This window comes from Aptenodytes patagonicus, chromosome 1 (genome assembly GCF_965638725.1).
Source record: "Aptenodytes patagonicus chromosome 1, bAptPat1.pri.cur, whole genome shotgun sequence".
NCBI classification, from domain to species: domain Eukaryota; kingdom Metazoa; phylum Chordata; class Aves; order Sphenisciformes; family Spheniscidae; genus Aptenodytes; species Aptenodytes patagonicus.
In genome coordinates, this window is record NC_134949.1 from 59,186,506 (window position 1) to 59,204,706 (window position 18,201).

General features: G+C 44.1%; 1 protein-coding gene across 2 annotated transcripts; it reads right to left on the reverse strand.

Annotated features, from left to right (window-relative positions):
- Nucleotides 1-2,212: 2,212 nt before the first annotated feature.
- LOC143160583 (cytokine receptor common subunit beta-like) lies at nucleotides 2,213-15,683 on the reverse strand. 2 transcript variants are annotated; one of them, XM_076338394.1, is made up of 14 exons: nucleotides 15,527-15,683; nucleotides 14,498-14,660; nucleotides 12,020-12,149; nucleotides 9,830-10,014; nucleotides 9,362-9,510; nucleotides 8,763-8,934; nucleotides 8,534-8,666; nucleotides 8,271-8,431; nucleotides 7,234-7,379; nucleotides 6,956-7,130; nucleotides 5,817-5,907; nucleotides 5,458-5,527; nucleotides 4,923-5,026; nucleotides 2,213-4,640 (listed from the first exon to the last, which is right to left on the reverse strand). In XM_076338394.1, the coding sequence occupies exons 2-14, from the start codon at nucleotides 14,565-14,567 to the stop codon at nucleotides 3,443-3,445; spliced, it is 2,784 nt and encodes a 927-aa protein (XP_076194509.1). In that variant the 5' UTR covers nucleotides 14,568-14,660; nucleotides 15,527-15,683; the 3' UTR covers nucleotides 2,213-3,442. The 2 variants fall into 2 exon arrangements, with proteins under 2 accessions (XP_076194509.1, XP_076194500.1); XM_076338385.1 differs by having other exon boundaries at nucleotides 8,271-8,666.
- Between the last annotated feature and the right edge of the window lie 2,518 nt (nucleotides 15,684-18,201).

Below are 18,201 nucleotides of genomic sequence, written 5' to 3' on the forward strand. Positions count from 1 at the left end.
TCCTCCAAGCTCAGGAGCGATGCATCCCAACAAAGAGGAAGTCAGGCAAAAACGCCAGGAGGCCTGCGCGGATGAACAAGGAGGTCCTGGACAAACTCCAACACAAAAAGGAAGCCTACAGAGGGTGGAAGCAAGGACAGGTAGACTGGGAGGAATACAGAGAAATTGTCCGAGCAGCCAGGGATCAGGGCAGGAAAGCTAAAGCCCTGATAGAATTAAATCTGGCCAGGGACATCAAGGGCAACAAGAAAAGCTTCTATAGGTATGTCGGGGAGAAAAGGAAGACTAGGGAAAATGTGGATCCTCTCCAGAACAAAACAGGAGACCTGGTTACCCAGGACACAGAGAAGGCGGAGGTACTCAATGACTTTTTCGCCTCGGTCTTCACCGGCAAGTGCTCGAGCCTCACCGCCCAAGCCGCAGAAGGCAAAGGCGGGGACTGGGAGAATGAAGAGCCGCCCACTGTGGGAGAAGATCAGGTTCAAGACCATCTAAGGCACCTGAAGGTGCACAAGTCCATGGGACCCAATGAGATCCATCCACAGGTCCTGAAGGAACTGGCGGATGAAGTTGCTAAGCCACTATCCATCGTATTTGAGAAGTCATGGCAGTCCAGTGAAGTTCCCACTGACTGGAAAAGGGGAAACATAACCCCCATTTTTAAAAAGGGAAGTAAGGAAGACCTGGGGAACTACAGGCCCGTCAGCCTCACCTCTGTGCCTGGGAAGATCTTGGAACAGATCCTCCTGGAAGCTATGCTAAGGCACGTGGAGGACAAGGAGGTGATTCAAGACAGACAGCATGGCTTCACCAAGGGCAAGTCCTGCCTGACCAACCTAGTGGCCTTCTATGATGGAGTGACTACATCAGTGGACACGGGAAGGGCTACAGATGTCGTCTATCTGGACCTCTGTAAGGCCTTTGACACGGTCCCCCACAACATCCTTCCCTCTAAACTGGAGAGGTATGGATGTGATGGGTGGACTGTCTGGTCGGTGAGGAATTGGTTGGATGGTCACATCCAGAGGGTAGTGGTCAACGGCTCAGTGTCCAGATGGAGATTGGTGACGAGTGGCATCCCGCAGGGGTCCGTATTGGGACCGGTACTGTTTAATATCTTCATCAATCATATAGACAGTGGGATGAAGTGCACCCTCAGCAAGTTTGCAGATGACACCAAGCTGAGTGGTGCGGTTGACATGCCAGAGGGACGGGATGCCATCCAGAGGGACAGGACGCCATCCAGAGGGACCTGGACAAGCTCAAGAAGTGGGCCCGTGTGAACCTCATGAGGTTTAACAAGGCCAAGTGCAAGGTCCTGCAGCTGGGTGGGGGCAACCCCCGGTATCAATACAGGCTGGGGGATGAAGGGATTGAGAGCAGCCCTGCCGAGAAGGACTTGGGGGTACTGCTGGATGAAAAGCTGGACATGAGCCAGCAATGTGTGCTCACAGCCCAGAAGGCCAATCGTATCCTGGGCTGCATCAAAAGAAGCGTGGCCAGCAGGTCGAGGGAGGTGATTCTGCCCCTCTACTCTGCTCTGCTGAGACCCCACCTGGAGGACTGCATCCAGCTCTGGAGCCCTCAGCATAAGAAAGACACGGGCCTGTTGGAGCGGGTCCAGAGGAGGGCCACGAAAATGATCAGGGGAATGGAACACCTCACCTATGAAGAAAGGCTGAGAGGGTTGGGGTTGTTCAGCCTAGAGAAGAGAAGTCTTCAGGGAGACCTTATTGCAGCCTATCAGTACTTAAAGGGGGCTTATAAAAAAGATGACAGCAAACTTTTTAGCAGGGCCTGTTGCAACGGGACAAGGGGGAATGGCTTTAAACTAAAGGGGGGTAGATATAGACTAGATATAAGGAAGAAATTTTTTACGCTGAGGGTGGTGAAACACTGGCACAGGTTGCCCAGAGATGTGGTAGATGCCCCATCCTGGAAACATTCCAGATCAGGTTGGACGGGGCTCTGAGCAACCTGATCTAGTTGAAGATGTCCCTGCCCACAGCAGGGGGGTTGGACTAGATGACCTTTAGAGGTCTCTTCCAACCCAAACTATTCTGTGATTCTATGATTCTATGATCTTTGTCAAATAATATAGCAAAGTCAGGAGAAAACGTCCTACCTCACAGGTAACATAGCTGAACCTACAGAATTTTTTGAGACCTGATCAGATGAGCTAATAGTAATGTTATCGTAACCACAATACTCTTAACATATGAAAGGAAAGATTTATAGGAAGAAATAATATTTTTTATTAGTAAAAATTTTATATTTGAAAGAAGAAATGTTTTTTTGGAATGCAAGCCCACCTTCAGGTCTGAAACCAAAGCCTTTTACCGATCACAGACTGGCAGCTCTGAAAAAATGCTCTTATCTTACACCACTTTCTTTACAGCAGAACCGGGGAAAAAAAGGCTCCTCTTCCTCAACACAGCTTATTACTTAGAAAAAAAAAACCCCTAAGAATAAGGGTTATTCTTAGGGTTATATAACATATATAGGTTATATATATAGTTATATATACATAGGTTATAACATAGTTAAGATTAATTCTATCATGCATAAACAGCCAAACAACTTAAAAGAAAACCATATAGTACTTTAACACTTAGAAACAGAAAAACCCCAGCAGATACAGGCTTCTGCACCTTCACAACATTTCTTGCCTATCATTTTCTGTTACCTGCCCCTCTCTCTTTCTCTCACTGCACTTTACGAGTCCTTGGGTTTTCTTTCAGTAATATGTCTTCTTCCCCATGGTTCTCTACAGCCTACTTTATGTATCCCAGTAATGTTCTCTTCTTACCCTTAGAATATGCTGTGATACACTGCACCTTAACATTAAGAAAGGTTTCCTGGACTTCAACAAATTTTTCTCATTTTTTATTTACCCTTCTATTACTGTCTGGGATTTTTCACCTTCGACAATACCTATTTCATGCCAGTAGTGGAAAGGTAAAGATATGAAAGCTCCTTGGAGACTCTTGGATCTATTTTACACACACACAAAAGAGCAACAAAATTGCTTTTAAGAATATAAGTTCTCTTTCCAAGGTTTCCAAGCCTGTCTTCTTCCGATAGCATTTCATGCTGTTAAGTCTGCATTTCCTGCCACGAGTTTTGCCTCAGGCAATCTGCTATTATTGCAAGATGACTGTGATCTGTCACAGGATCATGAGGAGGCTAAACTGTTCATTGTGGATAAGCCAAAAGTTTTGAAAAACATCAAAGGGACATATTTGGATTGTCTTTCATGCCAAACCTGTGAAGGCCATTGAGAAGGATATTGAGCTACTTCAAGTCTTTCAACATGTTGTACCAGAAGCTGGAAAAGGGAACTGGCATTTATTTGTTCCTAGGTTTGAGGGTTCATTTTCATCAGATATTTGCAATCTCTTTCAGTTACCTGTAGCTTTGGTTTTCATTAATATTTGCCCATTTAACAGATTTCTGTGATCCTCAAAGGTTGCTGCCAGGAAAAGTAATCATCTGATTTCAGGTTTTTGAAAAGCTGAATAGCCTGCATTTTTGATACATCCTTTTCCTTGCCAGTGATGGATTCGTCATCAGATACAGGCTTCCCAGGTGTTGTCTTGCCTTCAGAAGGTTTCTTGACTTGGTGGTCTTCCTGACTAACATCCGTCTTCATACTGGATTTCAGGCTGTGGAAGCAATAGTCACCAACCTGGCAAAGGAAAACTGGCTCACTGCTGTCAGGGTTTAACACCACCAAGTTACACTTTGACAAAGCCTGCTTTCTAGGAAGATCGTTTCCCTTCTGTAAGACAGGCAAAGAAATCTTTGTGCGTTCTGAATGTCCATGGAGACCTAAAGGGACAGTAATATAGTCTCCAAATGTATCCAGGTGCAATTCAGGAGACAAGGTTGGTGCTTGATGTGAAACTGAGACCATGACACCAGTTTTCCCAGGAGAAAACTCATGGCAAGAGTGGTCACTGGGGGGCTGGGGGTCCTGTGAGTCACAAGGCAACTCCGCAGCAGTGACAAGTGGCGGATGGGGGGAGTCGACAGCTGATGGCAGTAACAGGCTCTCTGTGGTGACGTACTCCAAGGAGCACTGCTGAGGAGATGTGATACAGCTAAGAGCCTTTGGAGATTTCTGCTCTTCTGTTCTCACATTCGTGCCTTTCCCACAGGCTGGTGGGGCCGGTGAGACTTCTTTCTCATTGTCGAGGTGCTGCATCATATCCTTCTGCTCTGGGAGCAGGAAGGGCTGTGGAAGACCTGCTCCTGGCTGTCCTTGCCTCTGTGGAGCCTGGGGACAGTCTTCCTTTGGGAGGGTCACATACTGAAGGGAAACTGATTTCTCACAGACTCCCACTGGGTCCACTGCCAGGGTCCGATGCATATCAGGCTGGGAGGACACCATTGGGCTGTACAAGTATGGACCATTGAAAGCAAAGCAAGGGATTGCTCTCTTGGAAGCAATACTTGCATCAGCACTGTTTCTCCTTGAAACATGAAAGGAATGGCCAGCAATCTGACTTGCGCAGGCAACTGGGGCATGCTCTGGCTCATTTAAAGCATGGTATGAGTTCTGTAGGTCCAGTGCAAAAGGGGAAACATCTGCCTTTTTAGCCTGCCCTTCAGGAGACTCTGCCAAAGTCTTCATCTGCCTGAATGCGGGAAAGTTTAAAGTTGCTCATGAGAGATATTATTGTGGTAAACATTAAATATAAAACAAGCTTAGTTGAAAATACTTATAGCTACACATAGGGTTAGAAAAAGTCTTTCTTGGAGAAGCAGGCTAACCCAGACTGCAAAAAATTGTATCCCTTCCTCAAAAGCAACTGGTATAGCCTTTTTAGTGACAGAACATTTGATTATAGTCTGCCATGACTTAGGGACCTCCTTGAGACTCCTGTCCACAGTGTCACTATAATGTGCTCTTCACTCACCTGTCCACAACTTGAAGGAAGCTAGCCTGCTCCATCTTCTCTGAAAGGTTGTAGTTGTTGAAATCCAGCTGGCTGCTTGTTGGCCAGTTTCCTAAATGTACTTTCTGAAAATGAAAAAGCAGACATGACAAAAGAGCACTGTCTCACTGGCAGTAGAATCAAGAACTATACATTCCTAATGGACAAAGAAAACAAATAGGAAAGCCTACAGCATCTGGCAATAGGGATACAACTTCACTAATATGACTAGAAGGTGTATTATGTTCTCCAGCAGACAGTTACTTCAAACCCGTATTGCCTTACAACTGACCTAACTACAAGTACTCAGTGAGCCAACTAGGAAAGATGCCCTCCTAGACTTGTTATTTGTGAATACTGGAGGACTTGTGGGAGATGTGATGGTGGGTGGCTGTCTTGGCCACAGAGATCACGAAATGATTGAGTTTAAAATTTTCAGAGAAATAAGAAAAAAGGACAGCAGAGTTGCTACCTTGGATTTTAAAAGAGCAAAATTTAAGCTACAGTTCCCTCTTACCCCTAGGTAGCTCTGGATCAGGAGACTCTTGCTGGGGTTCGGAATCTTTTCCTCCCACATTTGCTTCTTCCTGCAACAGCAAGACAGAGTTTTCAAGATTTGCTTCTCAATGTGGCTGCAACCAGAAAAGGCTGTACCCCGTACACCGTGCTGCTCTGCACAGCGAGGCGCCACCAAGGCCCTGGAATGTCGCCACACAACTCTCACCCTTGCACAGGCATGCACAAGGCTGCCCATTGCACACCAAGGCTCATCTCCACATAGACCTCTCTCCCATGGGGGACAAGCAGTGCCTCAGTCTCTAGGCCACCCACGCGGCCAACACGCTGCTAAATCTCCTAGTCACAACGCAAGCCTACCTGAGGAAATACTTATAGCTGCAATAAGCAACTATTAGCAAAGCGATGATGAGAACTGGGAGCATCACTGGGAGAACCACTGGTGGCAGAACTGAAACAGAGAAAAGAGAAATAGGTATCCACCTGCAGAGCGGCTGCTTCCCGTAACAGGTTTTTCACTCTGGTCACTCTTCATGCAAGCAGATCAGGGAAAGGTAGGTGGCATGTCACGGGATGGGATCAAGAGGCCTTCAAACTGTTGGGATACCCTCCAAAGTCGGAGAGACCAAACGTGGCCTGAACAGCTTACTGACCAAAGGAGTTCATCGTTTCCTTCACCGATTCTTTTTCACTTTTTACTGACATCAGAGTGAACACTTTATGCTAATAAAAAGATGGTTAGGTACCCTACTCCACCATGAACAATAGGCATGCCTTCAGGCATCTTAGGTCTGCCTTACTCTGCACCGTCCTGAAGAGATGGGGTCTTTCTAAGAAAGAGCTTCCTCTGCTGATGGCCATAACTGATCATCAGCTACATACCTATTTCTTCCTGAGTACACTCATCAGAATCTGCCTACTGTCTTACCACTGCAAGCTTCCTCAGGACAAATCATATAAGATCATATTACTTTGGGCACAAGACCATATGATAGCAGACATTCTGCCTCTGAGTCCAGGAACAGCAAAAACGTGTAAAGGTTCCTATCTCCAGTAGACTCTACTGTGTGTTTTACGCAACCCTATAGGCACTCTGCAAATATAAAAGACTGATGGCTTATATTCTGTCTTCTTGCAGTCTCGGGCTCTTCAGTCCCTGATGGCAGAATGGACTACTGGAATCAGGAAACAAGGATGATCTTTTGGGCAGGATCTCTGCTTGATTCTTCATGTGAAAACCTTTACGCTTGGTTGTACTCACCTTGTGAAGGGAAGTAGGAAGAAGCTTAACAGGTCATTCCTGCTCACCTCCTTCATTAGCATTGCTGCTGTACTGCAAGGTCGCAGACAGGACAGCTACCTACCTTGTTGAGCGACGCCAGCTAGCTCATGGCTGGACCGAATTTCAACCCCAGCTGGGAGAGTGTATTTATCTATAGAGGCATTTCAGCCATCAAGAGTCCACAAAATCTTACAGAACTAGCCTGCGTGAAAAGTACCATTCTCAGTCTTCCAGCTGAACTCCTCACTCCACTCACTCCAAGGCCCCTCATAATCCAGAGGCATATTCACCCTTGCACGCATTTTCCCCGTATATTCTGTAGATGATGCCAACATCTGCAGGGTGAAGATGAACGGAGGTTCATCATTGCTGATATTTAACTTCTGGAGAGTCTAGGGAGAAGAAAGAAGCACACGTGATGAAGGTGAGAGGAACCGTCCTTCCCATTTGCCCAGCAAAGAGAAATCCAGGACTCCTGCACTTTCTAAGGCTTACCTTTCCGTATTGGTTGTTTTTCCAGTACTCGACTTGGTATCTCTGTTTTATGAAGCCATACTGAAAAGTGTGTTTTATCCACCTCAGTTCATACTCTTGGCTCTCTGTCACTGTTACTGACACATTTGCAGGCGGCAGCACCTTAACTGGAACACACGGAATGTCTCAGAGTACTAATCAACATACTGGTCCAGCACTCCCTTTCACCACTGTGAGTAGTTTCCAGAGACTGAAAACAATGTTGGTTTATGCAATGTTAAGAAGTCTCAGCTTTTTAACACTTCTTAATCCCCCGCATCTTCATGTTCTAGTCAAATACAATAAACCAGCAGACCATTAAATAACAGAAAATCCATATCCATTGATATTGACAGCACTCCCTGTGTACAGAAAAGCCATAAAGCAATATTTGAACCGGTCCACCACATTTCCAGAGATTGTCAGCTCTCTTGGAGCTACTACCTGATAGTTTCACCCACTGCAGGAGCTCTCCCAGCTTTAGCCTGTGAAAAGCAGCACCAGTACCTCCAGATACATGCAGGCAGAGATGATCCACCTGGCGCACCTCACTCAGCAGAGGAGTCCTACCTCATCCAGTGCTCCGGGGGCCACTGCACAAACCCACAAGAGCTCCAGTGGCTTCTTGAGACATCACATAGTGACACACTCCCCACAGACACCTCTCACCACAGCTCCCTGTCACCTGGGACACCCGTGAAGGTCAATCACGGAGAAGTCAGCAGGGTGACAGTCGCTCACTGAGGAGCTCTGGGTCACAACCCACATTTCTGCACAGCAGTTTCCACCGCTGCCACCTTCCTCCGAGTAACAAGTGCCACTGAGGAACTCCACACCCACAAGCCACCTCTCCCAGACCTCTGACCTGACACCACATCCAGTTCCTTTCTTCATCAGTCCTGGACTCTTCCTCTTCCCACACGCTTTTCCTCACCACCGCTGTCCTCAGCCCCACTTGCCCAGACAGGCATCTCTCCAAGAAACAACCAGGAGAAGCAAGAAACAACACAGCAACTCACTGTTCTTGTAGGCTTCAATCACTTTCTCCTCCATCTTGGCTCGGACAGACACATGGTACCGACTCTGACGACTGGAGTTGCTAACAGGGATCTCACAGCTCTGGACCACATAGGGGATGTGGGTCAAAGCCTTCTCGTGCACGGGAGAGCACTCCTCTTCTCTGAGGGGAGAAAAAGAGGTTGAGCTGAGGCCAGGGGGAATGGGACAGAGCAGAAACTCCGTGGGAGAGGCACAGGCACGCTGCCATGGGCAGAGCACGTACGCTGATGCCCGAGTGGCCCTGAAGAACAAGCCAAAGACGACAGAGGTGATGATCGCTTTCTTCACTTCCCAGCTGCATGTCAGACGATCTGCACCATTGAAGAGGCAGCGAAGGTTCCTGGGCTGAAGGCCACCTTCAGAGAAGACAAGAGCAAGCTCAGTGACAGGAAAGGTCTGCCTTCGCAGCCAGCGCTTCCACCCCTGCAGGGCACCACTCCGTCCCACGCTACCTTCAGGGGTCTCCCACGACACCTCCGTGCTCCACTCGCTGTACGGCCCAGAGAAGCCACTGGCCTGCCCCGGTCTGGCTCGCAGACGGGCAACGTAGCTGCTCCCTGGGACAAGGTCCTTGTGGCTGAGATGGCAACGTGTGGTGTTGGAGAGCAAGAGCGAGGCAGCTTTCTGTTGTTGGGGGAAAGGTGGGAGAGCGCGGAGGGAGAAAATTGGGGAGTTGGGGATATGCACACTTCAAAACTAAAAAAAAAAAAAGAAAGTGCATCCTCCTGGAAGGGGAAGCAGCTTCAAAGGTATTTTGCCATTTTCCCACATGAACACGCAGGCTCCTGTTGGAACGTGCTTTAATTCCGTTTGGGAGGGATTCAGGGCAAAATCATTTGCATTCAATTCAGGACAAATGGTATTTCACTGGGCAAGTCACTTGCAAACAGAAAGAGAGCCCCTTCCGCCTGACCTGCAACAACATTTGTTGCATCTCCTCATAGTGCCTGAGAACGGAAAGGCCATTTATTTGCACAGCTTTTACCGCAGGCTGTCAACCACCCAAAAAGGTGCAGCCCAAACCAGGGCAGCCCAGCTCCTCTGCTCTTACCTCCCAGGACTCCCACTCCCGCTTGTAAGTGACTTCATACTCCAGTGCATTGCCCAGCCCTTGGCTTCCATCAGCTGCTTTCCAGGTCAGCAAGAAGTCTCCTGATGTCATCAAGCTGACTGAGAGGTTTTGAGGTGGGAGGGTCTGAACTGGAAGGTGAAGGTACAACCCATGGGATGAGATAGTGAGGACAGGGACAGGAAGAGGGGAAGAAAACACCTAGGTAAGCTTCCCCATTTCCAGAGTATCTCATCCCTGCCACACCAATTAGCTCCTCCTTGAGTCCCCCTTCCAGGTCCAGGTGCTCCCAGAAACTTGCCCTCGCCCCTCCCTGCCCCATACTCTCAATGTGGAACTCTGGCAGTTTTCAGAATGTAAGTGGAATTCTCTTCCTGACTGAACGGCAAATACATTCTCAAAGATCCCTAATATTGAGTGGAAAATGAGTATTTGGTATTTAATCCTTACCATTTTGGAAAAGATCAACATTTAGTTCTGCTTGAAGCATCTTGTTAGGTTTGAAGCTGTAAGTATCATATATCCCTATTCCAAAATTGTTCTCAGTGTTGCGACAAACCCAGTGCACATAGGAGTCTGGAGCCTCATGTAAGTCGTTTTCTGTCTGGTGTTTGCAAAGCAGCTCCTTGTTCGCCCTGTGTATAGAGAAAGTGATCTATAAAGATCTGATTTGGAGACCTACAGTTAATGCAAAATTAAATGCCTGAAACCAATTCCATCCCATTCTGTTGTCATAATTTACTCTGGCACTTATGTCCTCTTCTCACTGTGCCTATTAGTCCTGTTTTGCATGAGTTAATATGACAAACATTTTTAACACCAGGATTTTTGTCAAATGCCTTCCCATTTCAAAGTTGTGTGGCAGAATGTTATATTTTGGTACCAGTCTATTTTTGTTAGGTTTTAGCCTAACTCTACGTGATCTCATATTGTTTATGTGAGAAACAGTATGATGAAAAATAATGTCATGGAAATGCACCTTCTACTCAGAGTGAAAGGCAGTAAAGTTTCTGTTGATCCTTAGCTTCTTGAAGACATTCATTTTGCAGTCCCAGAAAGACACTTAAAAAAAAAATTCTCCAACCAAAATGTATTTCTGTATCCTTAGTAGTTCTGTTCTGTCAAGGGACCTTATGTATTCATTAACGATTTCATCCAGAATGTTAATCGTCCTTTTAGATAGCCTTTCTCCAAGCCAAGGAGTATCATGAAAATTAGAAACAGTATTTTAAACTAGACAGGAGAGGATAAGCTTTGTGTGCTTGCAGTAGCCTGAGCTACTAGAAAGATGTGTTGCTTCTTTTTGTACCCTCTGGAATTTTGTTTGTGCTTATGGCTTCATGCCCAGTATATTACATTGTTCCAGTTCAGATGAGAAATATTAAGTTGTGAATATCTAAGGCCAAATACTGTCTTCCAGGATAGGATGGAGTCTCCTAGCCAACTATATGTCAGCAAGCATTATTCAGCACTATTGATATTTTTGAAAGTTGGGTATTAGCAAGGAAACCACGGATATTCCTGAAGCATGGGTGGGACTGACCATACATGTTGCGTACCCTTAAACAAAAGAGTCAGCCCGAAGGTTGTGAAGTCCTGAAGGTATTTCTATCTACTCACCAGCATTACCTTACAGTTTGGGATTTAGTCAACTATTCTTCATCTATGAGCTGACCTTGTTTAATATTGGCCATTTTGATTTCAGCTGTGTGACTGTCCACACTTAATACCTGCTTCTCTGACTAGTTCACTTCAGTCATGTTTCCTGTGTGATCCACACGCTCCATCATGTAACAATGTTCCAGAGAATCCTCCAAAGGTCCAAGTAATTTTATATCATCTTTTCCCAGAAGCATTAGCTTTAAGGTCCTGCTCCAAAGACCTTCCACTGATTTCAGCTGGTTTTAGGTCTACTAATTCTCTCTTCTTTAAAATGAAATCAAGGGTTTCTCTTTCCTTCCTGTATCCCCAGACTCTTAATTCATTTTCTTCTCAGCTTTCCACCTTTGTCTTCCTCTCTCCCTTGACTATTCCTCCCTCTCTGTCCGTTCTTATCCTCACAATTGATCCAGTCTGGTGATTCAGTTCTCTTTTCATAAGGAAACAGATGTAACGGAGAGATACTGTCATAAACGCACCAGTATCTCTGGGAGGAAAAGTGATAGCACAGATGAACTTACCAGTCTTCTCTATCTCACAAACATACAGTCTATACATGTTTCTCAGAAGTTATCAAAACCATACTCTCAGTGATGCTCCTAAATGGGCAAAATAACAGTGGGAATGTCTTCTCCCTTTTAGGTTTATAAACAACACTCAGGCTCACATTTGTTCTGACGCCATCTTCTCCACCCCATTAATAGCAACCTGTATGCCCCATCTTATTTCATATCTATGATCCCACAACAAAATTATGGGAAAATAATCGTAAAGGTGATAAAAATAACTCCACTAGCACACCCTATTCATTCCTCCCTTCCTAGAAGAGGCCTCAGAAGCAGGCACAACTTTTACTTTAATCCAATGACAGAAAGAGGTGGCCATGCTTTCTGAAAACCTGACTGCTGGTCCCCAGGATTCCAAGTTGCGGCCAAGTTCCCTTTGGACTTTTATCCAGCACAGCACATTTCAGGTACTTACATTTCAATATTATCCCTTTGATAAAGAATCATACCAACGAGGGCATGAGCCTCTGAATGCTCCATCCATGTGCAGGTCCTCTGTGAGTTGTAGTCATTGTAGCAGCTCAAGCTCTTCATAGGGATACTCTCTGAGAAAGGAATTCAGGCAAACAAGATGCAGTGATTACAAATGTAAATAGTGAGAGATAGCAGGAGGTGCAGTGATTCTGCCAGCAGAATGGGGAAGGCGCTGATAACAGTACTCTCCTCATGGCACCAGAAAATGACTCTTGTTGAAAATACGTAGAAAGTCGTGGCCATTCTGCACATCTCTACAATGTGCAAGTGTCCAAACCAAGCTACAAGTAACAACAATGAAGTGAGACCTTTGTGCCAGCAAGGCACCTAATTCTAGCCAAGGTATCACTTTTCAAACACTGATTGTTTCCAGGGATTAGCAGATACCATGGTCAGCAGGCATATGGTGATCATTTAATCTTTGCGTGTTGCTGCATGGGACTTCTTTGCCACTAACCTCCTAGTAAAGGTTATGACACTAGAAAGGTATATTTAAAAGTGAGATGCTCTGGGAAGAATCTTGTTATGACTCAGAATAATGCCCAAACTAATTTGTTGGAAGTAGATTTATGACCCAGAAATGGCCAGACCTCTCGTGAGGGATAACTTTTTTTTTTTTTAACCTCACAGCTGTGAAGTGGGAGAATACAGGCAGCCCTGGTACATTCACTATGAAGCAAGTTGCTTTCTTCTCCTTCTTTATTTTCTCTGAGGGTAATATCTGTGCTGCGCCATTGGGATATGACCTTCAGATGACAGAGATGTCAGCGTGCAAACATGAGTGTGCTCTCTCAAATAGTTTTTCTTGATGCAAACTACTGTCAGCTTGGTTGAGGGGCTTTTTCTAGGCAAAAAACATCAGAAAACTATGATGGTGCCTTAGCTAGCAGGCATAAGAGGGACCTTACTTTGACCTTCTACTAAAAACCAGTGCAAAGTAAGTTCTATGGCATTCCTTGCATTACCAGAAAATGGAGCATCCTACATCGAAAGGGATGGTCTGAATGTAAGGCTAAGGCTCGGAATGCCAAGAGACCAGTCTGACCTACACTGTAATACATTTTCCCTCAGAAATCTCAAAGGGAGATATCCTGCAATTGACACTGGGCCAGGCAGCATAACTCCGCCAGCTACTGCGGACATCAGGCATTGGCATCTGTCCTGGAAAAGGTAGATGTCCATGAGGCACACCTTCTGACAACACTTTTATTCTGATATGTTTAGGATGGGTACAGGCTTAGTCTTGACGCAGACTTGCTGCACTGGGTGATCCAAGGAGGTACTTCCCATTCCCAGCTCTGCTAAATCAAATTAGAGGGAAGGGAAGGGAAGGGAAGGGAAGGGAAGGGAAGGGAAGGGAAGGGAAGGGAAGGGAAGGGAAGGGAAGGGAAGGGAAGGGAAGGGAAGGGAAGGGAAGGGAAGGGAAGGGAAGGGAAGGGAAGGGAAGGGAAGGGAAGGGAAGGGAAGGGAAGGGAAGGGAAGGGAAGGGAAGGGAAGGGAAGGGAAGGGAAGGGAAGGGAAGAAGGAGAGAGAGAGAAAGAAGGAAAGAAAGAAGGAAAGAAAAGGAAAGAAAGAGAAAAAGAGAGAAAGAAAGAAAGAAAGAAAAAGAGAGAGAGAAAGAAAGAAAGAAGGAGAGAAAGAAGGAGAGAAAGAAAAAGAAAGAAAGAAAGAAAGAAGAAAGAAAGAAAGAAAGAAAGAAAGAAAGAAAGAAAGAAAGAAAGAAAGAAAGAAAGAAAGAAAGAAAGAAAGAAAGAAAGAAAGAAAGAAAGAAAGAAAGAAAGAAAGAAAGAAAGAAAGAAAGAAAGAAAGAAAGAAAGAAGGAAGGAAGGAAGGAAGGAAGGAAGGAAGGAAAGAAAAAAGGAAAGAAAAAAGGAAAGAAGGAAAGAAAGAAGGAAAGTAGCTCTCATTGCATCAGAAGAGGAAAGGCATTAAACTCAGAAACACAAGCAATGGGTATGGCAGGTGGTCTCTTTATCGATCAGCAATTCCACAAGAAAATCAGGTCATCTGGACGTTGCTGTTGATCGTCCCCTCACACACACTCCTCTTGTGTCTGTCCACTTGTCTCTACTCCTGTACAGTACCATCTGAATCACGCAGCCCTTCATTTTCCTGTTTTCACTATCAGGGTTATTCCTCCTTCTTATTCACTCATTAACCAGTCAGCTTGTTCATCTCATCCATTTGTCCAGTATTTCACCTGTCCATACCACCAACCTACAACTGATTTGTCTGCACATGCATGTGCTACACACTGGTTTTGATCAAGTTGTCTGTTCTCCTACAGCATAGAAGGCGGTGGCAGAAGGAAGCAGAAAAGCAAGCAGAAAATGAGGAAGTGCATTAGCTGAAAGAAGGAGACATACAAAAAGAAAGGCAATAATGGAAGGATAAAAGACACTACAAATTTAAAACTCACCTCGAATGGCTTGGACACTGAAGACTAAATACAGATTCAGCAGAAGGATGAAAATCTCTTTCATGATCATACTGTCTTTTGCGCACAAGTTTGATCCTAATTCAGAAGGTAAGTGTTTTCATTGCCCGCTGGCTACTCTCTTGCTCTGCTTACTGTGGAGCTTCTTGTTTTCATTTCACATAAAGAGAAGTAAAACTGTATTAGGGAACTTCTTTAGGCTTCGTGTTGGAGTGACATTCAGAAAGAACTTCTACCAAGTATTTATTGTAGGACAAAATCTATGTCTTCTTATTGTGTGAGCTTGCAATATGAGCAAAGAAGAAGTAAACGCATATTTCCAAGGAAGCACAGGGATTCTTTCAGCTGAGTAGCAACAAGAAACAATCCTAATCTGTGAAGAGAACTCAGCCTTCAAATTCATACATCCTTCTGCTCCTCATGCTCAGGGCCTTCCTAATGAACCACAATGGTGTTCTGTTTTTTACCTTTCCTTAAAAAAATGATCCCCAACCGCATAGCTCCTGGGAGCTACAGGGGTTGAATTTCCATATTCATTCACTTTCAGATTTCTCTTCAACATGCTACTTTTCCAGCTGCTCCCCAAACAAGTTGCAAATTGTAGAAATAATATCAAAGAAACTATTTTTCTTTTTTTTTTTTTTTTTGTGATTGTTGGGATTGAGAGTAGATTGAGATGGTTCAAAGACCATGGACCACACTGTTCAATACTGGAATTCAAGTCCTTTTGGCCATCTCTCATTGCTCTCTCAAAAGTATAATAAACTCACCTCCTCAAGTATGTTACAGAGCTGAGACTCTTTTCTACTTTAGAGGAGCATGGAAAAAAACTCCTTTTGAATTCCTATTGCCTTTCAGATTCCTGAATGCCACTTCCTTACACCAGAAACAGGTGGCTGAGCCCCTGAATAATCATTACAGATGAGGAACCCCTTAACGACTCACAAGCCCTTGTATGAGACCAGACTCTCTGCCGTTTTGCTTTCCCCAGAGAAGAAGCAGTTCCCTTACCTGGATCCAGAGCCGTCTGTGAGGCAGATGATTCAACCTGACGGGTGATCCTCCCTGTCCAGCCTCCCCCCACAGCATCAGAACCCTCTGATGCAGAAACCAGCAAAACCACACTTCCCTAGAACTGGAGACAGAAGGTATAAACCGACCACAGGATTTTCTTGGCAAGTAAGTCTTCAAAATAACTGCTGTATCATCTATGCACCTCAAATGCCACTTTCAAAGAAGCAAACCACGCCCTTTCCAGGAAAGTCTGTGTAATTGCCTGTAAAATAGGAAGTCTGTACTTCTTATTTTAGCCCCCAAAGCACTTACTTAGATGGGACTGTTTAACTGGGAAGGGAGGGGAGGGAAGTTTGTCATTGCCAATACGCATGTTAACAATTACCAGATCATGGGACTAATGTATTTTCAGAAAAAAGAGGATTGACTGCAGCCGAAGTGAGAAAGACTAAGAAAGAATTCTCTGGTTTTCACTCCTGTGTTGTTTCTTGCTTTACTCTAGGCTAGACAATCTTCAAGGCAGGGATCATTCTGTACTTTATGTTTATTTGTACATGGATATATTAGGGGAGGGCGCGGAGTGAGAGAATTGCCTTTATCTCTGTAACCCTTTAATTTGAGTAATAATTTAAAAAGTAAGCTTTACCAATTTCAACAACAATTAATAATAAATTATAAAGGAAACAAAAGAAAAATGGTGAGAAGAGTTGATCTGAAGTTATCCTATATCCAAGGCAGCCACACTGTTTTAAATCCAGCTTTTAAACATAGCCCAGTAGCCTTCGATGATGATCTATAGGAAAGTTAGGTAGCCATAAGGGAAAGACACACTCAGCTTTGTGCTCTCAGGGGTAAACTACGGGGGACTGAGACGAGTCCCCAGATACAGAATATATCTGCCAGAGTCAGTCTGTCTGTCCCGCACTGCTACTACACCTTCTCTAAATCCCTGTAGTACTGACCAAAACCGTAGTTAGCACAGTTAGGGTCTCACAAGAACTACCTCAATACACAAGGAAAAAAATGTATACTGCGAATAAGGGAAACGTGCAGAGCAAGAAAGAGAATATGGGAGTATCTGAGAAAATTGTGTGTCGTTTGGATTATTAGGAGGTGTGCATATAAAACCTGCAGACGAGGGGGGGAATATGCGACTTCGCTGGATGGGCAGAATTTACTTTGCATTACAGTATAAAGGCAGAAAGGAATTCTCCTGCTCTGATTTTCAGAGGCCACTAAGTTTATGTACGTTCTTCCCCCACCCTTAGAAAAGAGGTCTCGTTTCCCAGCAGACATTTTCCTTCCTCACTCAAACAGCCCCTCCATCTTCAGACTTGCTGGGTTGGTGGTTACATCACAGGATCTAGCTGTCAGTGAAAATCTTCAGATGTTGTTTGCTCTGTGGAACTCCAGGAACAGGTAACAGGTAATCCTGCACGCCTGAAGCTTTGCCGGCCATGCATGCCGAGTAGGTTTCAAACTTACAATGCATTCTCTTAGGTATCACAGGGTGTAAGATTACTAACATTATCATTGCCTATTGCTTCATCTCTTTCCTAAACCGCATTGCTTCAATGCCTTTGAAGTGGGAAGTTAAATTTTGTAACATTTTAGTAAAATAATTTCAACTAAAACTTTCCATCGTTGGCAAAAAGGAAGACATAATCTGTGTCTCTTCTGAATATGTGTTATCTACCTCTGAAATTTAATATGCATGGACTCTTCAGGTGGAACCTTTGTACCTGGAAAGCAGATATGGCCTGTAGCACATCTTACAACTCTTTGGAGAGTGGATTTTCTTATACAAGTCTGTACAGGATTGGTATACAGCATGCTAGAACTATGCACTTAATAATTGAGTGTCAAGTAAGAAATGATTTATGGATCCCAACATAGCAAATGATACGCTTATCTTTAAATATAAACTCTTTCCTTTATTTCCAGTACACTTATATGCATAAATGCAGTCCTACGGATAATAGAATATTAAAACTTATGTATATAAATAAGTTTATGTATATACATCAGAAAGAAAAAAAACAAGTTTGAAGGATAAGTCACCTTAAATACTTTTGTTGTTGTTGAAGATCTTGTTACCTTATAGCATTACAGGTAACATCTAAGAAAAAGAGAAAACATTATTTTGCCAATTTTGGGAGGGGCAGGTTAGTTATTCATGCATTGTTAGTAACTGTTTCTTAGTACCTTCAGATACTTGTAAATCATCTTCCCTTTTGTCTGTACAAATTTTAGCAACAGGTCAACGACAAAGATTTTTTAAAATGAGGAGTTTTAGCTTACTCCTACAGAAACTAACAGTCGAATCCAAAGCATGGTGTTTGAAAACTCTTTTAACTTCTTATATTTTACTGGTTATATTTATATTTGGTGGTATCTTTTTGACACCATGACTGCATGGTGTTTTTAAAATACAGTATTTTAGGTATCAAACAATTTATGTAAACATACATAACTTGTAATTCTTACAAGCAGCAGTAAATTTTTTCAAGAAGAAAATATTTGAATTGCATGACCATTAAAGAAATTATTGCAAGATATATTTCTTTTCAATAATAAACTCTTCCTTAAGGAAAGCTGAATAGGTAACATTCAAACTCTTCTTCAAAATTATCTCACTTTCAAGCAAAAAATAAAAGGATCAGAATTATTTC